Below are 26,780 nucleotides of genomic sequence, written 5' to 3' on the forward strand. Positions count from 1 at the left end.
CAGTGTCTCTCTCTCTGGGAGTCTCCAGACGGAGCTACAGCCTGATGGCTTCACACGGTCACTTTCACAGTTAGCGTCCACCATGGTTTGTTTGCTGTGGTGCTTTGGCGCGACCTGCGCATACGAGCAACACGGTCACAACATCTGTCCTGCACACGGACGTCTGCGGACAGGAATTCATGACGATCATTACGTCCCAGGGACCAATTCACACCCACGTGGACATGTGAAGCATGGACGAGGCTGCTAGCGGGAGCCATCACGCACGGGCTGCAGGTGTAGCTGCACATGTTAGCAGCAGAGCGTAAACACACACAACATCCAGCCTGTGATTTAAAAAAAAAAAAAAAAAAAACTTCTCATCCATGAACTCACCTGTGCACAACCCTGTATACCGCACCAAGCATCCCAACATGAAACGGTTCAACACAAACACATGTATTGTTACACTCCTAGTTGAAGCTGATGAATTCCAATTTAGAGACATCGTCAACAAAAGTCTCCTGACAAGGAGAAGAGTCCTCCAAGTGTCCATCTGTCTACGACCCAACAGGGTTTGCAGCTCATCTCACTCTCTGTGGGAAACAGATTCTCCAGGAGAGATGCAGAGATACAGTTATCAGGGATGAAGACCTTCCCGAGCACATTCTGCCATTTGAACTCCACAGTTTCAACAAAGGTCAAACAAAACAACTAACCTTGAAGAAAGAAGAGAAGCAGAAACATGTGCCCTTAAACTGGCACAGGAAGACGCTTTCCCACAGGACATCCAGAGACTGAAAGCTCAGAACGTGAAGACTCTGGACAAGAACAAGAGGTTCCACCAGTTGAATGCCTTCCTGGACAGTTCTGTAAAGAAGACATTTAGCTGTGTCAAAGATGGAGAATAGAGCAATGAACTCTGGCAGGATGGAAACGAGAACTCCTGAAAAACCTTCAGCAACATCTGAAATGGAAAAAAACAAGAAATTCACAAGTGAATGACACTGTGGCCCTACAAGATGACACCAAGAGATGAGTGGAAGCTCAGCAGAGTTGTAGAAGTTGAAGCTTGTGCTGATGGAAAGGAGCCAAAGTTAAGCTACTTGTCAGTGAGTCAACATTTGAGAGAACGACTCAGCAAAGCAGCACAGCTTGAAAGACCTGCTGACACAGTGGTCACCTTATTAGAGGCTGAAGGACTTCCACACAAAGGTTCACTGAGGGGAATTGTCTTGTGCTTTTCCTCCATGTTTTCAAGACTCTGTCCTTCAGGTTGATGGGGACAGTAGTTCACTCACCCTTCTTTGACTTCTTGACACATTTTCTGGTCAAACCTCTGTGTTCCCCACATTTTCCACTGAGTTCTATGGAAAGATCTGAAGCTTCCTGTGAAACTCTGGAAATGATGGATGGAGGCTTGACATCAAACCTCCAGCTCACAATCTCACAACCATGATTCTCTACATGTAAACAGCAAGTCCCTGGTGGTCTAGTGGTTAGGATTTGGTGCTCTCACTGCCACGGGTTCGATTCCCGGTCCGGGAGGAGTCTCTTCAAGCGCTGGTCTTCAGTTTGTTTGGAGAGCATCAGGATCCAAAGCAGAACAGTTCTGTGAACTTCTCTCTCTGACATCCATGTTCATCAGACAGTGCTGTCCACACTCCTAGAATCTGCCTGGAACTCTTCAGTCTGCAGCACGATTGGTTGTAAATGCTAAACTGAGTCAGATGAAGGCATGTTAGTTCAGACTGGCTCAAACCAAAGAGGAAGTGGTTTTGGGAGGTTCAGGTCAACGTTCATTGTGGTGAAACAAGAAGAGACGCTGACACTTGTGTGACACCTGCAAAGTCTCAAGATACCCGATCCAGGACTCTGCAAACGATTCACCTCGGAACTGATGGATAATTCATGTCGATTGAAGAGGCTGCTGCCAATGCAGCCAAATCCCTCACTGGTTGAGCTGAATATCCAGGCAGTTGTCTTTAACTACCCATGTCTCAACATTTCCTTCAGCAGGCCAGTTAGCTCAGCTGGTCAGAGCGTGGTGCTAATAACGCCAAGGTCATGGGTTCAACCCCCATACTGGCCATTGGGTGGAGTGCTAACTTTCGGAAGTGTGTGTGACTGCAGGGGACTCTGGTGGGACTTCTCACTGAGTCAGAGCAACACTTTGTCAGCAGGTTTTCAAGCTGTGGTGCTTTCTGAGTCTTTTTCTCAAATGTTGACTGACTGATAAGTAGCTTGAACTTTGGCTCCTCTCCATCAGCACAAGCTTCAACTTCTACAACAAGGTTCTCAACACCCTGAAAGTGAGAAACTGATTTTCTCTTTAAGGCCAGCTGAAAGCCAGATGTACTGGAAGACCCAGTGAACAGCAGGACATTAATTTGTACAGTGTAAAGGTGATCACGTCTTTTCACTGCAGCTTTAGGAGTGTAGCAACGGTTTTATGCAGTCTTTCCAACAAGTGTTCTGGTCGTGCTCCAACGTCTGAGGCATGCTGGGTAGGGTCTTTTTGAATCTCTCAACTGGGTTCCCCCGAAGATCTGCAGAACTTCCATCTGTCAAAATCAGTAGAAGCTCCTCACTGATTCAGTCGAAATCATCTGCATGGTGGATTAACCAGGAGTCCAACACTGGGGAGTGTTTTGTCCATTTCTCCTCGTGTTTAATTCTGTCTGTCGCAGCACGGTACATGATCATACACAGTAAACACTGTAAACGTGAGCGCGCTGTACCGTATTGCCTACAATGCACTGCGAGATATCACTTGTCCTTTCGAGCCCGATGGGGATTTAAAGGACTGAGAAAAGGGTCTTGCACCAGTTTTGCACTATTATATAATAATGATGCAGAGTTTGAGTGTTGTAAAGAAATGTCATTGTCATGTTTATTATGACATTGAAAGGTTGAACGGATTGAGAAGCACCACATGTGACCCTGAAGCAATTTGGAATCAATCTCCTCACAACAAGATACCCCCTGCTGGAGGCGTGGAGACAGCTGTGTTCCCCATTTTTGCCCCTGAGTTCCATGGTCAGTATGGGGGTTGAACCCATGACCTTGGCATTATTAGCACCACGCTCTGACCAGCTGAGCTAACTGGCCCACTCAAGACATAATTGAGACAAGCGTAGTTAAAGATAATTGACCGGATATTCAGCTCAACCAGAATCTTTGACCATTCTTCCAAAAGCTCATTGGTGAGGTTTCACACCGATGTTGGCCGAGAAAGCCTGGCTCTCATTCTCCGCTCTATTTCATCCCAAAGGTGTTCTATTGGGTTCAGGTCAGGACTCTGTGCAGGCCAGTCCAGTTGGTCCACACCAGACTCTGTCCTCCATGTCTTTATGGACCTTGCTTTGTGCTCTGGTGCACAGTCATGTTGGAAGAGGAAGGGGCTCCAAACTGTTTCCACAAGGTTGGGAGAGTGGAACTGTCCAAAATGTTTTGGTATCCTGAAGCATTCAAAGTTCCCTTCACTTGGAACTGAGGGGCCAAGCCCAAATCCTGAGAAACAACCCCACACCATGATTCCTCCTCCACCAGATTTCACACTTGGCACAATGCAGTACGAAAGTCTAGTGTCTCAGTCACAGTGTTGAACCTGCTCAGACATTTTCACACAAATCATGAAATCTCCTCTCACTGAGTCAGAACTACCAGAAGCTGTCAGACTAATATGACCACACAACTATTTGAGAAGAAGGAACGAGCCTGATAGGTATTTACTTTAGACCAGGACCAGGACCACTGAGAGGAACCTGGAGAAACTTTAGACCAGAACCAGAACCACTGAGAGGAACCTGGAGATACTTTAGACCAGCAGCAGAAGCACTGACCAAAACCAGCTCACATGGGCCCACGTGGCCTAATGGACAAGGTGTGTGCTTTTATGACGCTCAGCTGGAGCACAATGTGTGTGTGGGGAGGGGGGGCGTTAACGCCTGATGAAAATATTTGTCTGCGTTAAGGAAGCAGTGCGTTAACGTGTTAATAGCGCATTAACGTGCCCAGCCCTACACAGAACACAACGTACCGGTAAGAAATATCACCTCCAGCAAAGATGCTAGAAGTACCTAAATAAGTGATAAGGCGGAGAAGCACATGAGGAACCAAAATGTTGACCCAGTGAGCGCAAAGACGAGCACAGCTTCTCTGTTTGTTACATTTAGCTGAAGAGGAGGACAACGGAAAACGTTGGCGATACAGTGTTAAAACAAGATTAGTGCCAGAGATGGAGAAGGGTTCAAGAAATGAAAGGCAACGATGAAGGGAAGCATCACTGCAGCTATCAGATGACGGTCCCAGGTTCAATGAACGGGTTCGTCGCATTGCCCCTCATATCCACCTCCAGAAAACACACAGGTCTCTGGTGGGCAGAGCTGAGAGGCCCGCTGTGACTTTGTGGTTTTTAGCGTCGGGATCTTCTCACAAAGCTCAGCTGCAGGCTGCAGGTTGGGTCGTAGCACCGTGTCAACCATCGTCCCCGAGGTGGGTGGAGCTTCATGGAGGGAGCTGCAGCTGCAGTTTGAGGCCTTCCTGTCTCCAGAGCAGATGGCAGACATAGCATGGCATTTGTGGATGATGTGGAACTTTCCACTGTGTTTGGGAGCCATCGATGGCTGACATGTCCAGATCAGAGCACCCGGCACAACTCGCCATCATTCTTCCAACACCTGTGGGGCAGGAGCCCTGGGAAGACACGGTGGAGGGTCGAGGCCTACGGAGCTGCAGGAAGATCTCCAGCTGGTCCACATTAACCTGTTCCGGCCCTGGTAAACGGTCTTGTCATTGGTTCTTGTCCCCGTCTGAAGTCAATCCGGACCCTCAATTTCCTGACAACGATGTACCTCATGTTGAGACAGCTGGGTTCCACATTTCCAGGATAAAAGCTCAAGTTGATGGCCAGTATGGGGGTTGAACCCATGACCTTGGCGTTATTAGCACCACGCTCTGACCAGCTGAGCTAACTGGCCACAGCCACATGAAACAGGGGCCAACCTTCTTCTAAAAGTTGCGTTGATTATGATTGAAAAAACTTAAGGAGGCTTGAAGTGGAAACACTTCATTTTTGCATCCAAATCATCAGCATGGTGGATTAACAGGAGTCCAGCACCAGTGAATATTTTGTCTTTACACTCAATCACATTCAGTGAAAACCCTTCTTCAAGTCCAGTGGAGACTCCCACTGACAAAGCAAGGAAGTGAGACTACACAATGTGAAGAATCCTCAATTATGAGATCCTGAGGTTGAGGAAGATTGAACATGTTCTCTGAAAGAGCTGGACACACTGTGCATTAGGGCATTAGCGACTTTAGTTTTTTTCAAGTCCATTTATCCGTCAATAAAGTCAAAGTCGAGTCGACAAGTCGTGATGACGTCCTCACATTGACAGGGGGACAACACGACACACAGCTGTCCAGCAATCAGCAACTTGTATTAAAATTCACTGCAACGTAATCGCTCGGGCGCTGCCCCGCGATTCAGAAACAGAAAAAAAGGCTAAAAAAAATCTAATACTAAATGATAATATATTGACAATGTATGTGCTTCATTTTTTATAAATAATCTGTAATAAAGGAGCAGGTAGACAGTCTGGAGTGCCGGAAGAGCTTCTCGAGGATGCGTGGATCAGTGCGCCTGCATGGAACGCTCACAGCTGAGCCCAAAAAAAATTTTAAATTTAAAGCTCAGGTTGGCGATCTGAATGAGATACATTTTTTTAAATACTGGTCAAAATGATCTTTATGACCCGATGGGAAGCAATTCATAGCGTGTTCTTAAAGTAGTTTGGAAAATATCCGCTATCTACAGCAGGACTAAAACGGGAAAAACAGCAACCAATAGTCTTGAGGGGACACCTTTTTTTGAACCAATCAAATCCCTTCGCCGTTCGACCTGCCCCCCGTGCGCGTACATGTACAAGTGCACTGACCCTGGTTCAGTACGCGTAGAAGGACGGAGCGTCGTTGCAGAACGGCGGAGAAGAATGTTTGGGGCTTTACTTACCGCTGAGTGCGCCATAACTTGGCGTAGTGCAAATAAAGAAAAATGAAGAAACAAAGCGCTGAGGACAGGTTACGGCAGGAACGCACTGCACGCAGAAGTGCCGCGCGCACCGCGAACGTCTCTGCGTCTCCTCCAATGGGGTGGGAGCTGGGCGGAGCTAGCTAGGCGGAGCCTTGGGGAGATGCTACATGCTAACGCTAGTTTTCCAAGATCACCAACCCCAGCTTTAACTACACAACATGAAGTGCAATTATAGCTTAAGACAGCGGCAGCGAGACGCCATCATGCTGTCCGCATCACGTTTGAAAAAAAAAGAGCTTGTTGTCTTAATGAAAGAAAAAACAAAACAATCAAAACCCAATGCTGTCGAAATTATAATTCAATACTGGTCTTGCTTGCATGGTTCACAGAACATTACTTAGACGACAGCTTTCAACGTGAAATAAATGGAAATTAAAAACCAGAACTGCAAATAGTCACCACTGTGAAACCAACTTCAACTCGCAAAAAAAAAAAAAAAAAAAAAAACTTGTCAGCCTCTAAAGAGAAAGGGTAAAAAAACGAATCCTTATTTCTGTAATATTCTGAGATCACACTCAGTTTAGTAATCCTACTCTGGGTCGTCTTCCCTCACATTCTTGGGCAGTGCTTCATGTTTTCATAGACATGAGCGCATCACATGCTGGATGAAGGCTGCTGTCGGGCGATCGGGTGAGAGAGAGAATAACCTGCGACTTGTCGACTCCTCCACATTTACGCTGACTTGTGCGACGGGAGTCGACGTGTCGACGTGTCTGTGAATGCCCTACTGTGCATTCATCCATCCATCCATTCATCCATTATCTAGCCCTCTGGGTTGCAGGCGACTGGAGCCACACTGGACAGCTGCTAGTTTCAGTGGGAAAGGGGGGTATGAGAGTCATTCCCACAGGGTTCTGCTTTACCTGGAACAGGTTCTGACCCATTCTCGACCACGTTCTAACACCCTGGGTCTGGTTCTAACCCACCCGGGCTATGGCTCGAAACACCCTGGACCTGGTTCTACTGACCCTAGACCTGGTTCAATTCCACAATAGACCTGGTTCTACTGACCCTAGGCCTGGTTCGATTCCACACTGGACCTGGTTCTACTGACCCTAGGCCTGGTTTGATTCCACACTAGACCTGGTTCTACTGACCCTAGACCTGGTTCGATTCCACACTGGACCTGGTTCTCACCACGCTGGATCTTTTTGTAACCCACCCTGGACCTGAACGTGGTTCAAACCACCCTGGGTCTGGTTCTAACAACCCTGGACCTGATTCTTTGCACCCTGGACCGAGTTCTATCCAATCTTTGACCGAGTTCTAACCATCCTGGATCTGGTTCTAACCCACTCTGGACATGTTTCTATGCCATGCTTCTCTCAGTCCTATAACCCCCCACAGTGTGAAATCAGCAGACGACAGAGAATAAAATATAATAACAAAAATAATCCAGTGCAGGCACAGAGGAGAAGCAGACAGTAACAGAGGTTCTGCAGCTCACAGAGGGAAGGTTCAGACTGGTCTCTGACTTCTGGTCTTTAGAGTCCAGGAGTGGGGAGAGTCTCTGGATGGGCAGAGAGAGGAGGGGGGCAACCGTTCAGGAGCCTCGCTGCCTGAGGGTCCAGGCTGGTGGTTCAGGCTCTCGTGGACCTTCTACCTCACACATTTTAGATAAACTGACTGCAGCAGGCCAGTTAGCTCAGCTGGTCAGAGCGTGGTGCTAATAACGCCAAGGTCCTGGGTTCAACTCCCATACTGGCCACAGAGCAGAATGGTGAGTTCCTGAAGTGTGTCCCACTGTCTTCTGGCTCAGTGCTAACAGGAAAGCTCCTCTCAGGTTGTGGGGAGTTTCAGTTATCATTCTTCTTTATGAGACGCCTCCTCACCACTTCAGAAGAAATCTTTCTGGTCCTCCTCCAGTCCTGGTCCCTTGCTGCTGGTCCTCCTCCAGTCCTGGTCCCTTGCTGCTGGTCCTCCTCCAGTCCTGGTCCCTTGCTGCTGGTCCTCCTCCAGTCCTGGTCCCTTGCTGCTGGTTGGGTTCTGGTAGTTTGATTCCCCCGGCCTGGTCTCTTCCTGCAGCTGCAGCTCGGCGGCGCTCCCTGAGTCTTCCTGCGCTCTGCTGTGATCCAGTGAGACAGCTTCACGGATGGACGGTCCAACGCTCCAGACGCCGCCTCAAATGATTCTCTGACAGCGTCAGAACTTCTAGGACGGTGGACTAGACCAGCTCCAGCTCCTCAACCAATCAGAATGCAGTTCTGATTCAGGAGGAAACCCTTCCTTTTGTGCTGTTTCTCTCTTCGCAACTTCGTCATTTGTTGTTTTCGCTCCAGCTGCAATGCTTCCAGCCCTCTCTTCTTCTCTTCTGCAGCTTTCTTCCATTGTTTTCTCATTTTCCTCCTCTCCTTCACAAGCTTGTCCAGTTCTTGCTGCTTCCTAGACTTGGGTCTGCCTGATGACTTACTCAGCCTCACATGGTTCTTAGTGATGACTCCAAATCTGTCTATCCCGTATTTGTACATGATGTCTGCCATCCTGTTCTGCCATGCCCTCTTCTGACTGGGCGACCTGAGGTTTACTCTCCCCTTCCCCCCTTTCAGCTGCTGGCCAAGGATGGCTGGGTTCTGGACTCGTGTGGGTTGGCTGGTCCGTGCTTGGTTCGATTTCGACCGAGGTATTGATACCCTGCGGACTGTGGTGGTTGGCCTGCCTTCATCCGACTGACCTGGCCGCCCTCTCAGCCAGTAACGGTCAATGCGAGGCCAACCAACCAGCATATATTAGCTGATTGGTTGGTCTCAGTGATGGTTCTGCTGGGGATGGTTAGCAAGTTAGCAGTGCTGTGTTTACATCTTCTAGTAGATGTAAACACAGCACTAGCACAGCATATATATATATATGTATATATATATATATATATATATATATATATATATATATATATATATATATATATATGTATATACAGTATATATATATATACATATATACATGTATTTTTTTTACCGTCTCCCATATATCTCCTACATATATATATATATATATATATATATATATATATATATATATATATATATATATATATATATATATATATATATATATGTATATATATATATATATATATATATATATCCATTACTAATCAAGACTGGTAGATTCAGACTAACTTCACATGAAAAGAGATTTTATTCCTCCTGTATTTTGATGTTTCAATATGAGAGTAGTGAAAAAGTTGAAAGATGGATGAGAGTCCTCAGGCCCTGTGGTCGGACCGTCTTCCTCTTCCCGTGGTGTTTCCTGTGGTGTTGTCACACCGAGCCTTACAGCCTTACAGGGAGCGCTCATGTTTTCGCCGGGGTTGCTGGGAGACGGTAAACTGTGTGTTCAGCAGAGTGTGTTCAGAGTGAGGCTGCTCCCTCCTGCCTTCCTCCCCTCGGGCCTGGAACGAGGCTCCACCGGTCACACACTCCATTTCATTTCACAGCTCATTATATCACATGTTTTAGGACTCATTTTCTTCAGGACTTGCAATAGCGAAGCAAGGATAAATCGGAAGCACAAGTGAGAAAATTAGCATGTGGATCAGGTTTCTTCTGCTCCTGTGTGTAGACTCTCTTCTCTTCCAGCTAATTAACTTAAATACTTTGGAATAATTCCACCGTCTTCTTCTTTATAGATGATATTTTAGGATTTCTCTGCATTCTTTGATCTGGCTCTTTATCTAAGACTGATCATAGCTGACTCAAACCATCATCATTAAAAAGTCTGTTAGAAGAATGTGAGGAGGCAGTTAGCCAGAGGCGCAGCTGCCATGTTGTTTCTGTTGTTACACAGCAGCTAAAAATACCAGCAGACGATCTGTGTGGTGTACCTCTGAGAGCACCGCTGGACGGCTCGGCTGACCAGGCTCCAGTCCCACTGTCCTCAGAAACAATTAAGAGGCCCTTCGTACCTGTCTTGCCCCCCTCATGCCCCCTCCAGACCCCCTTCCTGCCCCCTTCCTGCCCCCTGCAGACCCTCTCTTACCCGTCCTGCCTCCTCTCAGTCCAGCTCCGTCTTACAGGCTGAACTCAGGGTTTTCTTGCACTGATCTCAGATCTGTGATCTGTAGAGCAGAAACAGTGAAACACTGAAACAGATTCACAAAAATGCTTTTCATCACATTTGCTGCAACAAGAGAGGAGATGTGTCGGTTTGTTTATCTGTGACGGGAACAATCAGGTTTGAGGAGAGAACACGAATCTGCAAGGACACAGCTCCAGACTCCAGCTGCCCTGCTGCTCCTGTTCCACCCGGTCACTGAGCGGAGGTCGGTCTGCGGTCACCTGTTAGCCGCCGTACGGCTCGGAACGGGAAGGAATGTTCTGAAAAGCCCGACCACACTGGTGCCGATGTGCCGGCAGAGTAGTCGGAGGCGAGCATTAGCGTAACTCATCAGTCCGCAGCAGTAAGCTGAATATCTGCAGCCTGCAGCGGCTGATGACGCCCAGGCTTCCTCTCCTCAGCACTTTCATTTTTCTTCTCTCAGCGGCTGCAGAGTCTGCAGAGGCTGAGAAAAGAGGGGATTTCAGTTTTTGCTGAACGGTGAGGCAGATCCAGACCACATCCACAGAACCTGTAGGCTGTAGCCGAAACAGGGAGGAGAGGGAGAAGACAGATGGCGGCTGTGGTCGGACTTCCTGCCGGTTCAGCCGGAGGGCAGGAACACAGTGGAGAAACATTTACACTCAGTCACATGGCGGCGTGTTGACACGCGCCGCCATGTGACTGACGAATGCCCAAAACCCCCGCTGGAGGTTTGGAAAGACCCCGTCTCTCTGTTTGTAGATGCAGGAGACGGAGTTTGACGTCCCAGCGTGAGACAGAAGCGTCCACAGCGCCGTGGCCGTGTTTACAGCTCCTCTGGATCCTGATTGGCTGGTCTGGCGTCCTGCTCCTGGTGACACTGCCCCCCACAGCAGGAGGACTGAACAGCTGCAGACAGAGACCGCCACCCGGGGGGTACAGCTGTTAGTAGAGTGGGCTGCCTCTCAACCAGAGGGTTGTTGGGTCAAATCCCTTGCTGTCCACGTGTTAAAGTGTCTTTGAGCAAGACATCGAACCCCAATCTGGACTGAGCACCGAACCGACAGTTGTTCAGTCGCGAGTTTGGAAAAAGCGAACTGCCTCACCGCTGCTCTTCAGCACGCTGATGGTTTTCCTGGAGCCGCGGCTCGCCCTGGAGCAGCCTCGTCAGTCTGACCTTTGACACGAGAGAAAAGAGGGAAGAGCACATGAGTCTGAGTCTGACGGCTGAGGGTCTGCGGTTCGGGCTCAGATCTCGCCTGTCCGAGCAGAGCGGAGGGCTGCTGACCTCTGTGGAGGTCGGCTCAGGAGCTCCTCCGTGATTCTGGAGGTTTAAGCTCTGGCTTCAGACGCCAGTGTGCAGTTTGTTGGCAGTTTATCTTATGACAGGAATGCTTGAAATCTGCTCCATCTTGTCAAACTGTGAGGCGACAGCCGGACTTCTCCTCAGTGAAACCGGAGGTAAAGGAGTAAAGTATCCCTTCATTTAAGCTGACGATGCTGGATCGCGTTACTTTGTGGAAATGTCCAGTTTTCAGACGATATCCAGCCGTTGTCTTTCAGCTTGTATTGAAACACTCCTCCAGGTGTGTGTCGGGTTGTTCAGCTTCAGACGACGACGGCGTCTCTCTGTAGTGCAGATTGAATTCCTGGTGGATTTGCTCCTCTGTGGCGGTTTTGTTGAATAAACCTGCGGTCGCTGAAGGGCAGGTGCTTCTCGCAGTGGGTTAGTGGACTGGAGGTCGACTGAAGTGTGGATCTGACCCTGAACGCATCGCGCCATCCCCTGTCAGACCAGGGTTCACCTGCTCTTCTTACCTGGACAGAATGTGTGATCAAACATGAGTTATGGTTCACTGAGATCTCAGCAGAGCAGAGAGAAGTGAGGCTGTTCCTGGTGACTGCTGAATCACTGAATAAGAAGGAAAACGCTGAGGAAATCTCTGGAATTGTGAATAATTCACAGTTCAGTGTGTGAAACTCCAGAGTGAATTCTGAGCCAGAGTCTGTTTTCAGACTGTTCCATCGGTTTCATGTGTTTGTGTCTCCTGTCTTTCAGTGTCCTTCAGAACCCCGCAGCCAATCACTGTTCACCAATGTGGACCAGCCCCGCCCCTTTGTTTAGGAAGCCAATCACATGGCAGGAGGAGTGTCCTCTGGCTGGAAGGAGCAAATCAGAGGGAGAGAAAACAGAAAATCCCACATAAAGCTAAACAATCTAGAAAACATGCAAACTGCAGTCCTGCCGTCCTGCAGATCCTCTGGTCCACATGAGGCCCGAGGCCGAGGCGGTTCAGGACCTCGTTAGCACCGACTCCATCTCCTCCGCTGGGCCCCGCCCCCCGGGGGGCCGCCGCTGCTGCAGCGATCCTGATACCCTTGATAAATAAATCCCTTCACATTATCCCGGCTCTACAGAGAGGCTTATGCAAGACGGCGTCAGGGAGGACAGGAGGACGGGCAGGCCGACGAAGACTCCGGCTTCACTTTCATGTTTGACAAGTTGAAGGGCTGACTCCCCCCACCCTCCTCCCCCTTCCCCTCCAGCCCGGAGTGGAGTCTTACAGAAGTCAGAATCTCCCTCCGTCACAGCAGACATGCTGGATCAGCTGGAACCACGGAGAGCGCCTCCCTCTGTCAGGGCTTACCGGAGAGCTCGGCTCGGCAGACGGCTCTTTACCGTGAAGCTGCGCGGTGATTTATTAATGATGAGCCCACCGGGTTTGACTCTCACACGGAGCCATGCAGCCGCTTGGCCTTTCGTCTGACAGACAGAATGAACATTTGAGGCTTTAAAGCACTGAGTCCAGCGCTCCTGAACATACGGCCTGCTGGGGAAGGATGGACCGGTGTTACCCCGTCAGGAGGGCCGTGAAGCCTGGGTGTCGGCCAATCGCAGCGGCAGACCGTCCATCGCCTCCGCTACCGGCTAATCCAGCTGAACCTTTATCTGCACCAAGAGCTGTCAGCTCCTTCCATCCTCCTCAGCCCTCAGGGCCAGCGGCGTCCGGAGATCTTCTGAGAGGAACTTTCAGATCCTTTCAGATGTAAACTAACGCCGTGTTTCCACCGGACACGTTGAACACGACTGCATTCGCACAACACATGAAATCGCACGAGTTTTATCGCTGATATGCAAAATAAAACATCCTGCAGAAAAGTGACGGCCTCCTCATCACCGTCTCCTGCACAGCAGCAGTGGGCAGGATTCTCCTGATGTCTGTCCCACAGTCCTGTGGGCACCCGGCTGTCTGTGTGTGTGTGTGTGTGTGTGTGTGTGTGTGTGTGTGTGTGTGTGTGTGTGTGTGTGTGTGTGTGTGTGTGTGCGCATGCATACTGATCGATGGTGCGGTTTTTGCTCTTTTTTGTTTTTATGACTGTTTTTCCTGTTCAGCACTTTGCGTTGTTTTTATGGAAATGAAAGAGCTTTTACAAATAAAGAATAAAGATGGCTCCGCCCACCACCATGGCTGCTCTGTGTTTGGCATGAGGAAGTCAGTGTCGGCTGCGGGCGAGGCACTGCCGCCGCCGCCACTTCTGGATGCATGCTGCGGAGGCGGTATGAGCTCGGTGAGTTCCACCGTCTTCTGCAGGACCGAGGCCAGGGTGACGGCCGGTTCCAGCGCTGCTTCAGGCTGACGCTGTGTTTCCACCAGAAGCAGAGAACAAATGAGGTCTCGCACGCCGCTCACCGCTCACCGCTCGCCGCTCCCCTTGGCATCATGCCAACAACTGCTTTGCGTGGGCGGAGCCCTGCCAGCCCTCTGTCAGCACGTCCATGAAGACGTCCACGCTGATAGGCTGTCCTGGCTCCAGTTCGCTTGAAAAGTTCAATTATTTCAACTCGAGCGATGAGTGATGAAGCGGTGGGCGGCGATTGTCGGGCGGGGAGCGGTGGCGGGTGGCAGCACGTGTCTCCCGGCGTGTGAATTTTTGCTGGAAACGCTCACCGCTCGTCGCTCCCTGCTCGACGCTCGCTGCTCGACGCGCGCTGCTCAAGATTGAGCGACAATCGCGTCATTACATTGACTTTGTATGTAACCTCATCACGTGAAAAATTTGCGTCGCGTCTGGGGGAAACGGGGTAACAGCTCCGCTGGGGGGGGGGCTATACTCCCTTACAGACAGGGTGAGGAGCTACGTCACCAGGGAGGAGCTCGGAGTAGAGCCGCTACTCCTCCACATCCAGAGGAGCAGTGAGGAGGCTCAGCTCCTCTTTAGGACGCCTCCTGGGGAGGAGTTCTGGGCATGTCCCACCGGAAGGAGACCCCGGGGAAGACCCAGGACACTCTGGAGAGACTATGTCTCTCGGTTGGCCTGGGAACGCCTTGGGATCCTCCAGGAAGAGCTGGATGAAGAGTCTGGGGACAGGAAGTCTGGGCATCATGACTTATGTAGACTGCTGCCCCCACAAGTGGTGGAAAATGGATGGATGGATGGATGGATGGATGGATGGACGGATGGATGGACGGATGGATGTACTAACTGCTGGTCAGCCTGGAGGCTGAACCCTCTGCCCTTCTCCAGATCCCGGTCCAGCCGATCGGCCGAGTTACCGGGCACAGCAGACACTTGAAGGTACCGGACTCTGACTCTCGCTGAGCCAGCGGCTCGTCACGTCTGACGCTTTGTTCCGTAACACCCCGCAGGACGGTGACGGATCAGAAGTAGACAGGAAGTCAAAGCCCCGTCGCTCTCAGGCCAATGAGAAGTGACAGCTGGGCTCCCATCGGAGCAGCTCTGGGCGCCGCTGATCTCCGGACTCCTGCAGAGCCGCCAAACTGTCCTCACACATAGCGTTCAGCAGAGGCTGGGGACTCCTCGGCTCTGGACTCACCCGGCATGTCCTGCTTCTGCGGAGATCATCTGATCCAGGTGGGAGAGCACACCTGCAACACTGGTGATGAAGAGGAGGTTGACGAAGATCATTCAAACCTTATCACTGAATCTGAGGAAAGCAAACTTCATGACATTTAGTCATTCTTTAGTCTTCAGGAGGCTGAAGAGCTTCTGACCACCTCGTCTTTCAGTTCTGCCACTGAAAGGAGATTTTCTGACCGATTCTCATTCAGAAAGACCCGATGACGGATCCACACGGTGCACCGAGAGGACGGAGTCCCACCCGGGGTTGTGGCCCTCACTCTCCCTCCTCCGTCTCTGTTTCCACTCGTCCAGGACAGAAGAACCCACCGGTTTTCCTCTAACGCTGAAGCTCCGATTGCACAACATTTTCTCCATGAAAGTTATGCTAGCTGCAGAGAAAAGAGTTTCACGACGTGAAAGAGGCGAGTTTCGGAGCTGCAGCTCGGAGTTTAGCAGAACTGGCTCCCGGGTCAGTGAGTGTTTCAGCGTACACGATCCAGAACCAAGGTCAACACCTCACCAAACGTTTGAAGGCAGGACAGCACTTCATAATGTAGATCAGGCGGAGTGTTGGGAGCTGTGAGAGACGGCGTTCAGCTCTGTGACGCTGCAGAGGAAAACTCCTCTGGTCCCTGAGATTAGCAGCAGGAGGATCAGCACAGACAGCCTCAGTAATTCAGCATTAGACTCCTGACAGCTTTTTCATGAGTTGTGTTGCATTGCTGGTGAGAGAAAACACACACACACACACACACACACACACACACACACACACACACTGGTTGGAGAGGAAAAAGCCTCTCGCTCAGATCGGTGCCAGCGGAGTCCTGGGAGAGAGATTATTCAAGCGCGGCACACAGCATCATCTCTGAGAGCTGGAACAAACAGCTCCTCGGAGACTTTCCCACATTATTGATCTGGAAGACCAAAACCTCCACAGCGCTCCAGAGGAAGAGGCTGCAGACGCAGCCCAGACACGTTATCAGGAGCTGCTGATCAGCAGGACGGATTCGGGCTCGTCGGCTTAACGGGGACAGAGACACCGAGGACCTCGGCAGACTTCTCTGCTGAGAAGAATGGAGTCTGGAAAGAGCCCCGATCAGCGAAATGTCACCGAACGCCAAAACCAGACGCACAGAGATCCTCCGGCGAAGCTCAGACTTTGTTTTCAGTCGGCTCTGTGTCTGTCGGTTGAATTTCTGATCCCACGGCCCTCGGCTCTGACCTCATGTGTGTTCAGAGCAGCAGTGTTCATTTATGTCCGACTCTCGTTCAAACAAAGACAGAACTGAGGATTTGCACCGTCGGCCAGCCCAAGCCGATCGCCAGGGAGCTTTGATTCTGAGAGTTCTCTCTTAATGTTTGTTTCTTTATGGTGTGGAGCTGTGACCCGCCGCCCCCTTGAGGCTCCTGGTGCTTGGGGCGAGGCTGTGGCTGTTGGATCAATAGATCATTAGTCCCGTCTCCACTCGTCTCCGCCTCATGAGAGGAGTGTTTCTTCCAGGACTGACAGCTGAGAGGGGACCGACCCACGAGGTCTGAAGCTCCCTGTCCAACGGCAAGTCCGTCATTCCTTACAAACACTGTTATACACACCAGTGAAAGGCTCCTGTCCCACACCAAACCCGGAAGACAAGAAGACAGACGCCCCTCCAGGACATTAAAGCACCTCAAAACTGACTGGGACCCGTTTGTCCTTGAGACAACCACCAAGACAAAGGAGTGGGTTACTAGAGCCTGCAGTGACGGGACATTCAGTCCCAGCCTCTGAAGAAGGGAGTCCAGGCAGGTGACCAGCCACGGCCGTCTGGATGCTTCAAGCGGCCTACGCTCCAGCTGCCTCCACCAGGAGCACCACCCACAAACAAGGTGTGGCAGGAGCCAGGGTGGCTGAAAATCAGCTTGGTGTGGACGTTTTGGCCACCCGGCCCCCATGTGGCCCCCAGGGCCTGCTCCCCCACCCTCCACATGGCCAGCAGTGAGCGTAGACGTCACGGAGAGCGGTCTCTGTGTCTGGAGTCCTGGGTGAAGAGCTGGATGTTCATGGAGCCGGAGTCAGTCTGAGCAAGTAGGGCAACCCAGTGTCCATCCCCACCCAGCTGTGCCGGTGTACTGTCCAGCAGTAAATGTGTGTGAAGCACTCAGGAAGGGTGGGTGGTGCTCCACCAACAACAGCCCTCCACCAGTCTCAGTCTTTTCCTCCTCATTTACTCTACACCAGAGTCTCCTGGCTGCAGCATTAACACAGAGTTCATGAAATCAGCAGCAGAATGACTCTCCTTGTGTCCTGGTCTTCTGGAAGCGTCTCAGCCTGGTTTTGTCTCATCAGCAGTGTATTTCTCACAGACCCATTGGAAAATATTCCAGTCTGATCATTGGACATTATGAGTTTCAGCAAATGGGAGGATTTGCTGGTGAACATCGGCCTCCGTGATGCTGAATAACAGCGTGCTCTGGAAGATTTGTGGACGGTCTCTCAGGGGTCTCGCAGCATGAATACTGACGACTTATTATTAGGATTAACTCGGCTGTCCAAAACAGAGTAATGAACATGAAAGAGTGGAAGAAATCCTTCTTGCATTGAGGCTGTCTGAGCTCTTGAAGTGTGTTCAAGGTTCAAAAGGACTCCGATGCCTGGCGCCACCATGGCTGTGTCTGCTGTGGCTCACTTGGTAGAGGAGGTTTCCTCAGACGCAGCAGGAGAAAACAGGAGAAGCTCATTCACCAGTTACCATTCCTGATCACGTCCCAGTCACGTTTACCCTGAGGCAGAGAAATATTTGGCATTGCTGAACTCTGATCCTCCTTCAGATGCGAGCAAGGGGGGTTCTTCTTATGTGGGTGTTTTTCTCTCGGCTGGAGCAGACTATCTTTCACTTGGTCATACAAGCACACGATTTGGTTCACAAGTGCTTCAGAACCTACTCGCTCAGAAAAGTAAGGCATCCACTTAAAATAAAAAAAATGGCCACCATTTTTCAAGATGGCTACCATGCAAAGCAGTTTTTAACTGTTTGAACTGCTTCATTGAATTTTGATGGTCTGTATGTCAACATATATGTTTTTGAGTGTGAGAAAATCCAATTCTGCATTGAGAAAATCAAAAATGATTGAATATCTTGATGATATGATGGGGATTACACTTTGCCGATGTACAGGGTAATGCTACTTTGATTTTGAGATTTAAAAACAATGTGAAAGAAACTGATTGAGTTGGGAAATGACTTGCTGTTGCTCTTGCAGCCTCACTCCAGTTTGTAGACTCTTTCCTGGCCTGCATGCAGGCAGTGTGTTGGAATAACTGGACTCGGTTCAGGATAAACCTCTCATGCTCACCATACCGTTTTCCTGTCTTTACCATGAAAAGCTGAAACAACATCAGTCAGCGAAGGTGTGAATGAACAACGTACCACTGGAATTTTCAGGATTCACCACCAGATCATGAACTGACAGTCCTGACCAAACTCAGCCCAAATCACTTTCAAGTCTTCATCCTGAAGAGCAGAAGTTTGCTGCAACAAAAAGAACATGTGTGTCACATGACTTCATCTGTTGATCGTCTGCATGAACAGCATGTGTGAAGATTCTGCAGTCAGCTTCTTGACAGCTGAAGGACTGGAACCTGAAGAGAGGACCTGAGGAGCTGTCTTGTGGTTGTGTTGCAGGAAGCTTTTCCAGCTGGGTGGTAGTTTGGTTTTGTCTGGAACTCTCCATCGATCTCATGAAAGACAACTAAATAAACTCCTATTAGAGATAAACACAAGGCCTTATCAGGTAGAGTTTGGAACACTAAAGCTGGTCTGATGCTTTCCTGGTTCCTCTTACAGCTTAGTGGAGAAAAGTTCAAACATGCTTTCTTCTGTGTGCTTCAGTTGGTAATCCTCTCAGGATCAGGATAGCTTTATTGTCACCTCAGCTGCAGGTGAAGCAGTGCGTCCTGAAGTGTCTTCCTCACTTCTCATCATCATCAGTATTCACACCGATATGCCAACCCTTGGTTCCTCCCGAAGTTCTGAAATGCTCAGAAAGTTGACTCCAGGGCACGTATTCCTCCCTCCAACAGATTAGAGTGTGAAATCTGAAGCTGGATTCATATTCGATTTATATTTGCAATGATCGGCTTCGATCCAAGTCGCAGGAAAGCGATTCCTCGCCGTGGAAGCACAGAGGGACGACGAAAGCCAGCAGGCTTGGCTTCATGTCTTTAATTATGCAATCATGAAAACAAAATGTTCCTACCTTGAACAGCTCGTCTCAGTGAATTTAGAACCTTTTTTAGCAGTGTGCGTCTTTTTAATGTTCACGGCTCCTCCGTGGTTCAACACACAGACGGCAAGCTAATAACTGTGACGAGCAGGTCAGTGACGGTTCACAGGTTGATCTCTGCACTGCGTAATGTACACTGTCACTCACACACACACACACACACACACACACACACACACACACAGACACACACTTGGCAGTGTTTGCATAACGTCCTGATACTGAGGAAACATCCGGCGGCGTGTTGGGAGCGATCCTGCTCTTACCTCATCCTGCAGACGCCACCGTGACACTAACCAGGACCTCTGCGACCCGGAGAGACCAATTCACCACTTCACACCCAACAAACTCCAGCTGGAGCCTCAACACGAGTTTAGCAACGCTCGCTCAAATCACATCTTTTTTCTATACACGCACAGAAACAGTGATTTGCACAACACTTCCACGTCCAGCAGCCTGAGTGTGTGTGCATGAAGGGAGGCTGCAGGCAGCACGCTTCCTCACAGGAACATAGGATGAATTCCTCCGGGGGAATTCCCTTCGGCACTCCATCTCCCCGCCCCTCCTCCTCATTTCCATCCGGCAGGTGATGAAGAGTGTGTCAGCCCGGCTGCTCTCAGCCCGGCGCGTGGAGAGGTGATTATATACTGCAGGAGGCGTCAGGCTGGGAGCGTGAAGAGACGACAGCACAGCGGCTTTCCTTTGCAATGTTTAATTCAGAGGCCACCGTCACAGCGCTCGTATTGCTCTGTTTACATCAGGAACAGGAGTCACACATGGCATACAGAACAGGCAGGGCGGCACACACAAGAAGAACGCAGAGTCCGAGTGCAGGGGGGTCCGAGCCGGGGAGCCCGGGGGGGCCCAGGGGGTCTGGGGGGCCCGGGGGGGTCTGGGGACCAGGATTCATTCCCAGCCAGAAGCTGCTACACTGATAACCTCACTGCACTGTGTGGGTGGAGGAGCCCCCTCATAAATACTGGAGTCTGAAAGGACGCAGGCAAGAGGAGACCGGGGGGAGGGGGAGGGGGGGGTGGGGGGCATCACGGAACACTCAGAGACACTTCCTCTCTCTCACTGCTGGTTCGACCATCTTTAAAGAAAACAGGATCTTTTAATGTGAAATAATGAGGTAAGGAAACATCTGGAGGAGGGACTCATGTAGCGTCTGATCAGCCCCACATGGAGGCCGAGGCAAGAAACACCAGCAGGGCAGCCCGGGGCAACACCGCGGTTAGATCGGTAGGTAGAGGGGTAGGCGGGTAGGGGGTAGGCGGGTAGGGGGTGGGCAGGTAGGCAGGTAGGTGGGTAGGTTGGTAGGTTGGTAGGTTGGTAGGGAGGTGAAGGGGCAGATGAGAAGGCAGACAGTTGGGTAGGCGGGGAGGTGGTAGGTAGGTAGGTAGGTAGGGAGGGAGGGAGGGAGGGAGGGAGATGAAGGGGTAGGTGGATGGGGGGTAGGTGGGTGAGTGGGTGGGTAGGAAGGTTAAGGGGTAGGTAGGTAGGCTAGTAGGGGGAAGGTGGATAGGAAGGCTGGTAGGTAGGTTGATGAAGGGGTAGGTGGGTAGCAGGGTGGGTAGGTTGCTCGGGAGGTGAAGGGGTGGATGAGCAGGCAGACAGTTGGGTAGGTGGTAGGTAGGTAGGTAGGTACGTAGGTAGGTAGGTAGGTAGGTAGGTAGAAAGAGAGGTGAAGGGGTAGGTGGGTAGATAGGTGGGTAAGCAGGTAGGGGGTAGGTGGGTGGGTAGGTTGGTAAGGAGGTGAAGGGGTAGGTGGGCAGGCAGACAGGTGGGTAGGCAGGTCAGTGGAGTTCTTAAACGGTGTTAACAGATGTAGAATTAGTCACAGCTACATTCCAGAGTATTTGAACCATTGATTCCATTTTTGCATCATGGTTTTGCATTTAAAAGAAACTGTTTAAAGGAAGTGTGACCAGGAAACCCTCATGGAAGCACATATGGATCAGAAAGTGCAAACATGTGAAGACAGTCTTCTATAATAGTCCATCATCTGTACAGTAGCTACAAAGCTCAGTTGAGTGAAGAGTCAGTACTGTTTGCAGAGCTACCGGCAGTTACTGTCAGTTCCCATCAGTTACCGGCAGTGGAGGGATTAGAGCTGGAACCAGAACCAACCTCAGTAGCACCCAGCCTGGAATCACCCTCCAGATGATGTTTCAGTCTGATAGCTCCTCCTGAGTCACAGAGAGCAGCTGCTGGAGTTCTCTTCACCACCTTTGACCTTTGTGAGATGTGGGTTGCTGGTGTTTGTCTTCAGCTCTTCTCAGTCAATGACACATTTTGTTCATGAATATCTTTCTATAAAATATAAATTTTTAACTCCGTAATATGCAGAAGGATCAAGAACATAAGACTCAGAGAAGAGGAAGTGGAACGCTGACATGACTGTGAGGATTCAAGTCATCGCTGGGCTTTTATCAAAGCCAGCGTGGCTCTCAGGGCAGCTCTTTAGATTTTGGTTCTTGTGACACTCCAACAGGAAGTCAACATGCATGTTGACTGGGCTCTGATGTAAAGACGACAGCAGGAACCGTGGAATGGAGAAAAGCTACTTCAACATCACACGAAGCCCTGAAAAACCAGCGCTGGCACCGTCATCACTGCTTTCTGTGACACGGCAGCATTCAGACGCTGAGACACCAAACCATCATCTGCATACAGTGACTCTTCCCACAAATCACAGTTTCTTTGGTTTTCTGTTCACAGGAGACAAATGAAAGTTGCATAAATGTGCTGTGTGGACGTTCTAAAGCTGGTGATATGTTCTCTGGGGGACGTTTTGTTTTTCTGGACTCTTTCTGTTTACACCTGCAGAACCTGCACTGGATTTGAAGAACCAACGGAGAAAAGACCTGCAGAGCTCCACAAGGTCACTTTTCCAGCAAGACTTCCCAGCTGTTGCTGCCGCTATTGGTCATTTTAGAGGGAACTTTATAGGGAACTTTAGAGGCAACTTATAGCCTCGTTTCCACAGCGCCATTTGCAGTGGTACGGCACGGTTCAGGTTGGTTCTGAACAGTCCGGTCCGCCTACAGCACGGCTCCACGGCAGTCAGCCGGGATGCAGGCAGGTTGGGAGGAGGTCCACGGTGTCAGAATGCCATGGTAAACATGGCGCTCCAGTCGCTCCTCAGCAGCTCTGCTCAGCCCAAAGTGAAGCCGTGAGCCTGGAATCTCTGGGTTCCACCTTGGAGAACGTTCTCCTCCAGAACAAGCACGGTTCCAGACATTCCTCTGCAGAACAGCAGAGGAGCGTCCGACTGTGTGGAGTCGAACCAACCACAGTGTCCAGTGAGGCTCGGTACTACCAACCAGCAGAGGGCAGTGTTGTAGCTCCTCCCTGTGAAACCCGTACTGGAGCGCCTGGAACCTCAATGGAGGAAAACCCAGAAGTGGTCTGGGTTGCGGACCGGTCTTTGGGTTCTATCCACAACTTTAGTCAAACCCGACCCGTACCATGAAGAACCAGCAGAGGAGGCGCAGTGGAAACGAGGCTCCAGAGGGAACCTCCGCCGCTCTGGCTGATAGAAGTTACGTCCTTCAAGTGATTTCTCACTCTTTGGATTCACGTTTGGTTTTTCTTGTGACCCTTACAGATAAAGTATGCAAACCTAAAGTTATCACAATGTAAAATACCAAAATATCAAACACACACACACACACTCTGAAGAAAAACACAGCTGAGGTTTACATGCTTCTGTGTCAGTAACTCCAACCCAGCAGCGGACCGGCCCGGACCGGACCGGCTCTTCAGCCTCCATCAGCCCTCCTGCTCCTCACAACACTTCACTCCTCAGAGTCCGGATCAGTAGCCAAACAAACCTACATGGACTTTTCACATGAATTTCTTTTCTTTTTCTCCAGCGGATGCTTCACCACAGTAACCTGCCTGAACCAGGTCAGAGGTCACACCGCAAGGTTCCGTCACCTTCAGGCCCTGTTTCCAGCGTGTATTCAGTGTTCTGCCATCTGGAAGTGTGACAGGATGAATCACCAGATCCAATGGGCGTTCTGATTCCACTGTTCAGATTTTAGACCTCTACCTGCTCCTTTCCATCAGGACTTCCTCTTTCTCCCAAACCCGGCCCCACCCACCCCACCCCCTCCACCCCCTCGCCGTAACGAGGCTTCCTGTTCCTGTACCCTCGCCGCTGACGGCCCGGCTGAGTTGGAATTACGTTTGAATGTGCTTCCTGTCAGAGGTCAGAGGTCAGACGGTTCGGTGAAGAGCTCACTGCATCCTGCCTGCTGGAGACACACACTCTCAAAGTGATGGAGGAACCCAGACCGCGATAAACCGTCACTGTTCTGCACACCTGACACTCCTCTGCACTGGTACAAGGAAGTAACACACTGCACATCACCGCCATGCATCGCTTTAGGAGGACTCCACCCGGACGGAGGCAGAGGGACTGGAAGGAGGACTCCACCCGGGCGGAGGCAGAGGGACTGGAAGGAGGACTCCACCCGGGCGGAGGCAGAGGGACTGGAAGGAGGACTCCACCCGGGCGGAGGGACTGGAAGGAGGACTCCACCCGGGCGGAGGCAGAGGGACTGGAAGGAGGACTCCACCCGGGCGGAGGGACTGGAAGGAGGACTCCACCCGGGCGGAGGCAGAGGGACTGGAAGGAGGACTCCACCCGGGCGGAGGCAGAGGGACTGGAAGGAGGACTCCACCCGGGCGGAGGCAGAGGGACTGGAAGGAGGACTCCACCCAGGCGGAGGCAGAGGGACTGGAAGGAGGACTCCACCCGGGCGGAGGCAGAGGGACTGGAAGGAGGACTCCACCTGGGCGGAGGATCCCGGTTGTTATTCTGGTTGCACCAGTGAAGAGCCGTCAGCGCTGGACGGGCTCAGCGGTCCAGGTAGTTTGGTTCAGATCTGTTGCACAGTGAAAACCCTCCTGGGCCCTGCTGCACCGTCTCTTCCTCCACCCAGTCTTCTGGGTCATGCACGCAGCATTCTGGGAACAGCCAAAGCCGTCCTGCTGTGATTAAAGTGGTTTCTCACTCTGCTGCCGAGCCGTCCTGCAGCAGGAGGCATTCTGGGGGCTGCTGGGCTCCGGGGAGACGGAGCAGGGACGCTCGGCATTCTGGACTCCGCACGGCGCCGACACGCCGTCAGAACCACCAAATGGAGCCACTCTTCAGGGGTCAGAGGTTCGAATCCACAAACGTCCTGGCTGCTCACTGGAAGGGCCCGGAGCCGAAGCTGCGGTCCCAGTGAGAGCACTGCTGCTCCAGCAGCCTGTCCACCGAGTCCTCCTTGTTCTCCAGTTTCAGGTAGCGCCGGCCCCCGGCCGGGTCCAGCCGGGGCCAGCTCTGCCGCGTGGGCTCCCCGGCCGGCTCCGGAACCTGCCCCGGGATGCTGATGCAGACCTGCGAGCCACCGCCGGCCGCCGCCGCCGCCGCCGGGGCGCGGTAGGGGTTAGTCCTGTGGCTCATGCTGTGGCAGCGCCGGGGCTGGGGGGCGGGGGCCGTCGGCCTCGTCCAGCCCCAGGGTGGACATGGAGCTGGCGGACACCAGGCGGACGTTGAGCTGGAGGCGGGGGCCGTCCGGAGGGCTGGCCCCGCCCCCCGTCGGGCTGGAGTTGCGGGAGTCGGAGCGGGAGGAGCGCGGTGACGGGGGCCGCCGGGACTCCGGGTGGTGCAGGGCTTCGGTCTGGAGCGTGGCCCCCCGGTCCCCCGGCTCCGCGGGGGGCCCGGTCCGCAGCAGCGGCTCGGAGCTGGCCAGCTGCTGGACGCACAGGATGTTGAGGTGGGCGGCGGGCAGGCTGCTCACCCACTGGTAGTGCCTGGCCATGGAGTTGGCCACCGCCGCCTCCTTGAGGTCGGCCGAGGGCACGGCGGCGGACACCGAGCACATCACGCTGCGCATCTGCGCCAGCAGCATCTGGGTCTCCCGGTCCCGGTTCTCGTACAGAACCGTGTTGGCACAGATGAGGATGAAGAGCCCCACCCCCATGATGACGGGCCCCAGCAGCTTCATGCGCTCGCTGTGCACGAGGCCGGCGGTGGACAGCAGCCCCTTGGCCCCGAAGCTCCACCCGGGAGCCCGGGCCTCGGAGAGCCCCTCCCCCTCCGCCGGCCTCAGCACGGACGCCCTGGACAGCCGGTAGGGCCAGTACCCCGCCACCGCCAGCGCCGTGCCCACCACCACCACCGCCGCCCCCAGCACCAGGAAGGCCCCGGGCAGCGAGCGCACCCGCAGCTTGCCCCGGATCGCCCCGGCCTTCTTCCTCCGCCCCCGTAGGGTGAAGCGAGACTTTCGCGGGCGGGAAGGCGACGACGGCGCCACTCCTCGGGACTTCTTGGTCTTCATGGCACCGATCAGTCCCGGCCTTCGAATCCTGGCTCCATTCTGTCAGAGACCTGCCGGAGGGACGACAGAGCACAGGTTAGGACAGGGACGGGGACGGGACGGGGACAGGGACGGGGAAGGGGACGGGGATGGGGACGGGGACAGGGACAGGGACAGGGACAGGGACAGGGACGGGGACGGGGACGGGGACAGGGACAGGGACAGGGACAGGGACAGGGACGGGGACGGGGACGGGGACAGGGACGGGGACGGGGATGTGGACGGGGACGGGGACGGGGACGGGGATGGGGACGGGGACAGGGACAGGGACAGGGACAGGGACAGGGACAGGGATGGGGACAGGGACAGGGACAGGGACGGGGACGGGGACAGGGACAGGGACGGGGACGGTTTGTCCAGCAGAAACCTCTGCAGTGACAGTCTGTCAGATCAGTCTTGCTGAGTCTCTGCTGCGTCTCGTGTGTCCTGACTCCAGTCAGTCTCTGGGACGCCTGCAGGTCTCCAGCTGATCTCCATGTTGACGTCTCCATATTTCCTCCTGCTATGAGGAGCATTCATTCCTGGACCAGGCAGCAGCTTCATCACTCCTCCTCCTCCTCCTCCTCCTCTCTCAGGTATGTACACAGCTCATGAATCAGGTGCAGCAGGTTAACATATCCAGACAAAAATAAACAAAACTTTGTATTTATTGTAAATAATACTTTCATGTTGCGTAATATGTTGGTTTTGACCTTTTGTGTTATTTACATAAGAAAGACTTTCTGAATTAATGTGTCTAACTCTGACTCTCCTCCAGCTGATCCGCATGCCACAGTGTGACAATCTCAGGCAGAGCAGCGGGTAGAGCAGCAGGTAGAGCAGCAGGTAGAGCAACAGGTAGAGCAACAGGTAGAGCAACAGGTAGAGCAGCAGGTAGAGCAACAGGTAGAGCAGCAGGTAGAGCAGCAGGTAGAGCAGCAGGTAGAGCAGCAGGTAGAGCAGCAGGTAGAGCAACAGGTAGAGCAACAGGTAGAGCAACAGGTAGAGCAGCAGGTAGAGCAACAGGTAGAGCAGCAGGTAGAGCAGCGGGTAGAGCAGCAGGTAGAGCAGCAGGTAGAGCAACAGGTAGAGCAGCAGGTAGAGCAGCAGGTAGAGCAGCAGGTAGAGCAGCAGGTAGAGCAGCGGGTAGAGCAGCGGGTAGAGCAGCAGGTAGAGCAACAGGTAGAGCAACAGGTAGAGCAACAGGT

At 52.1% G+C, this 26,780-nt stretch overlaps 1 protein-coding gene and 4 non-coding genes across 5 annotated transcripts; 2 read left to right on the forward strand and 3 right to left on the reverse strand.

The window, feature by feature from the left end:
* Positions 1 to 1,997: 1,997 nt before the first annotated feature.
* Positions 1,998 to 2,071, forward strand: trnai-aau (transfer RNA isoleucine (anticodon AAU)). Its single transcript has one exon. It is a non-coding gene; the product is annotated as a tRNA-Ile (tRNA).
* A 945-nt stretch (positions 2,072 to 3,016) lies between these two features.
* On the reverse strand, positions 3,017 to 3,090 carry trnai-aau (transfer RNA isoleucine (anticodon AAU)). The gene has a single exon. It is a non-coding gene; the product is annotated as a tRNA-Ile (tRNA).
* A 1,797-nt stretch (positions 3,091 to 4,887) lies between these two features.
* Positions 4,888 to 4,961, reverse strand: trnai-aau (transfer RNA isoleucine (anticodon AAU)). Its single transcript has one exon. It is a non-coding gene; the product is annotated as a tRNA-Ile (tRNA).
* Positions 4,962 to 7,710: 2,749 nt separating this feature from the next.
* trnai-aau (transfer RNA isoleucine (anticodon AAU)) lies at positions 7,711 to 7,784 on the forward strand. The gene has a single exon. It is a non-coding gene; the product is annotated as a tRNA-Ile (tRNA).
* Positions 7,785 to 24,419: 16,635 nt separating this feature from the next.
* On the reverse strand, positions 24,420 to 25,601 carry LOC115384529 (transmembrane protein 200B-like). Its single transcript, XM_030086806.1, is given in 2 exon segments — positions 24,420 to 24,710; positions 24,712 to 25,601. Coding segments are annotated over 2 exon segments (1,134 nt in total). The 5' UTR covers positions 25,555 to 25,601.
* Between the last annotated feature and the right edge of the window lie 1,179 nt (positions 25,602 to 26,780).

The sequence above is a fragment of the Salarias fasciatus genome, unplaced genomic scaffold, assembly GCF_902148845.1.
Source record: "Salarias fasciatus unplaced genomic scaffold, fSalaFa1.1, whole genome shotgun sequence".
NCBI lineage: Eukaryota > Metazoa > Chordata > Actinopteri > Blenniiformes > Blenniidae > Salarias > Salarias fasciatus.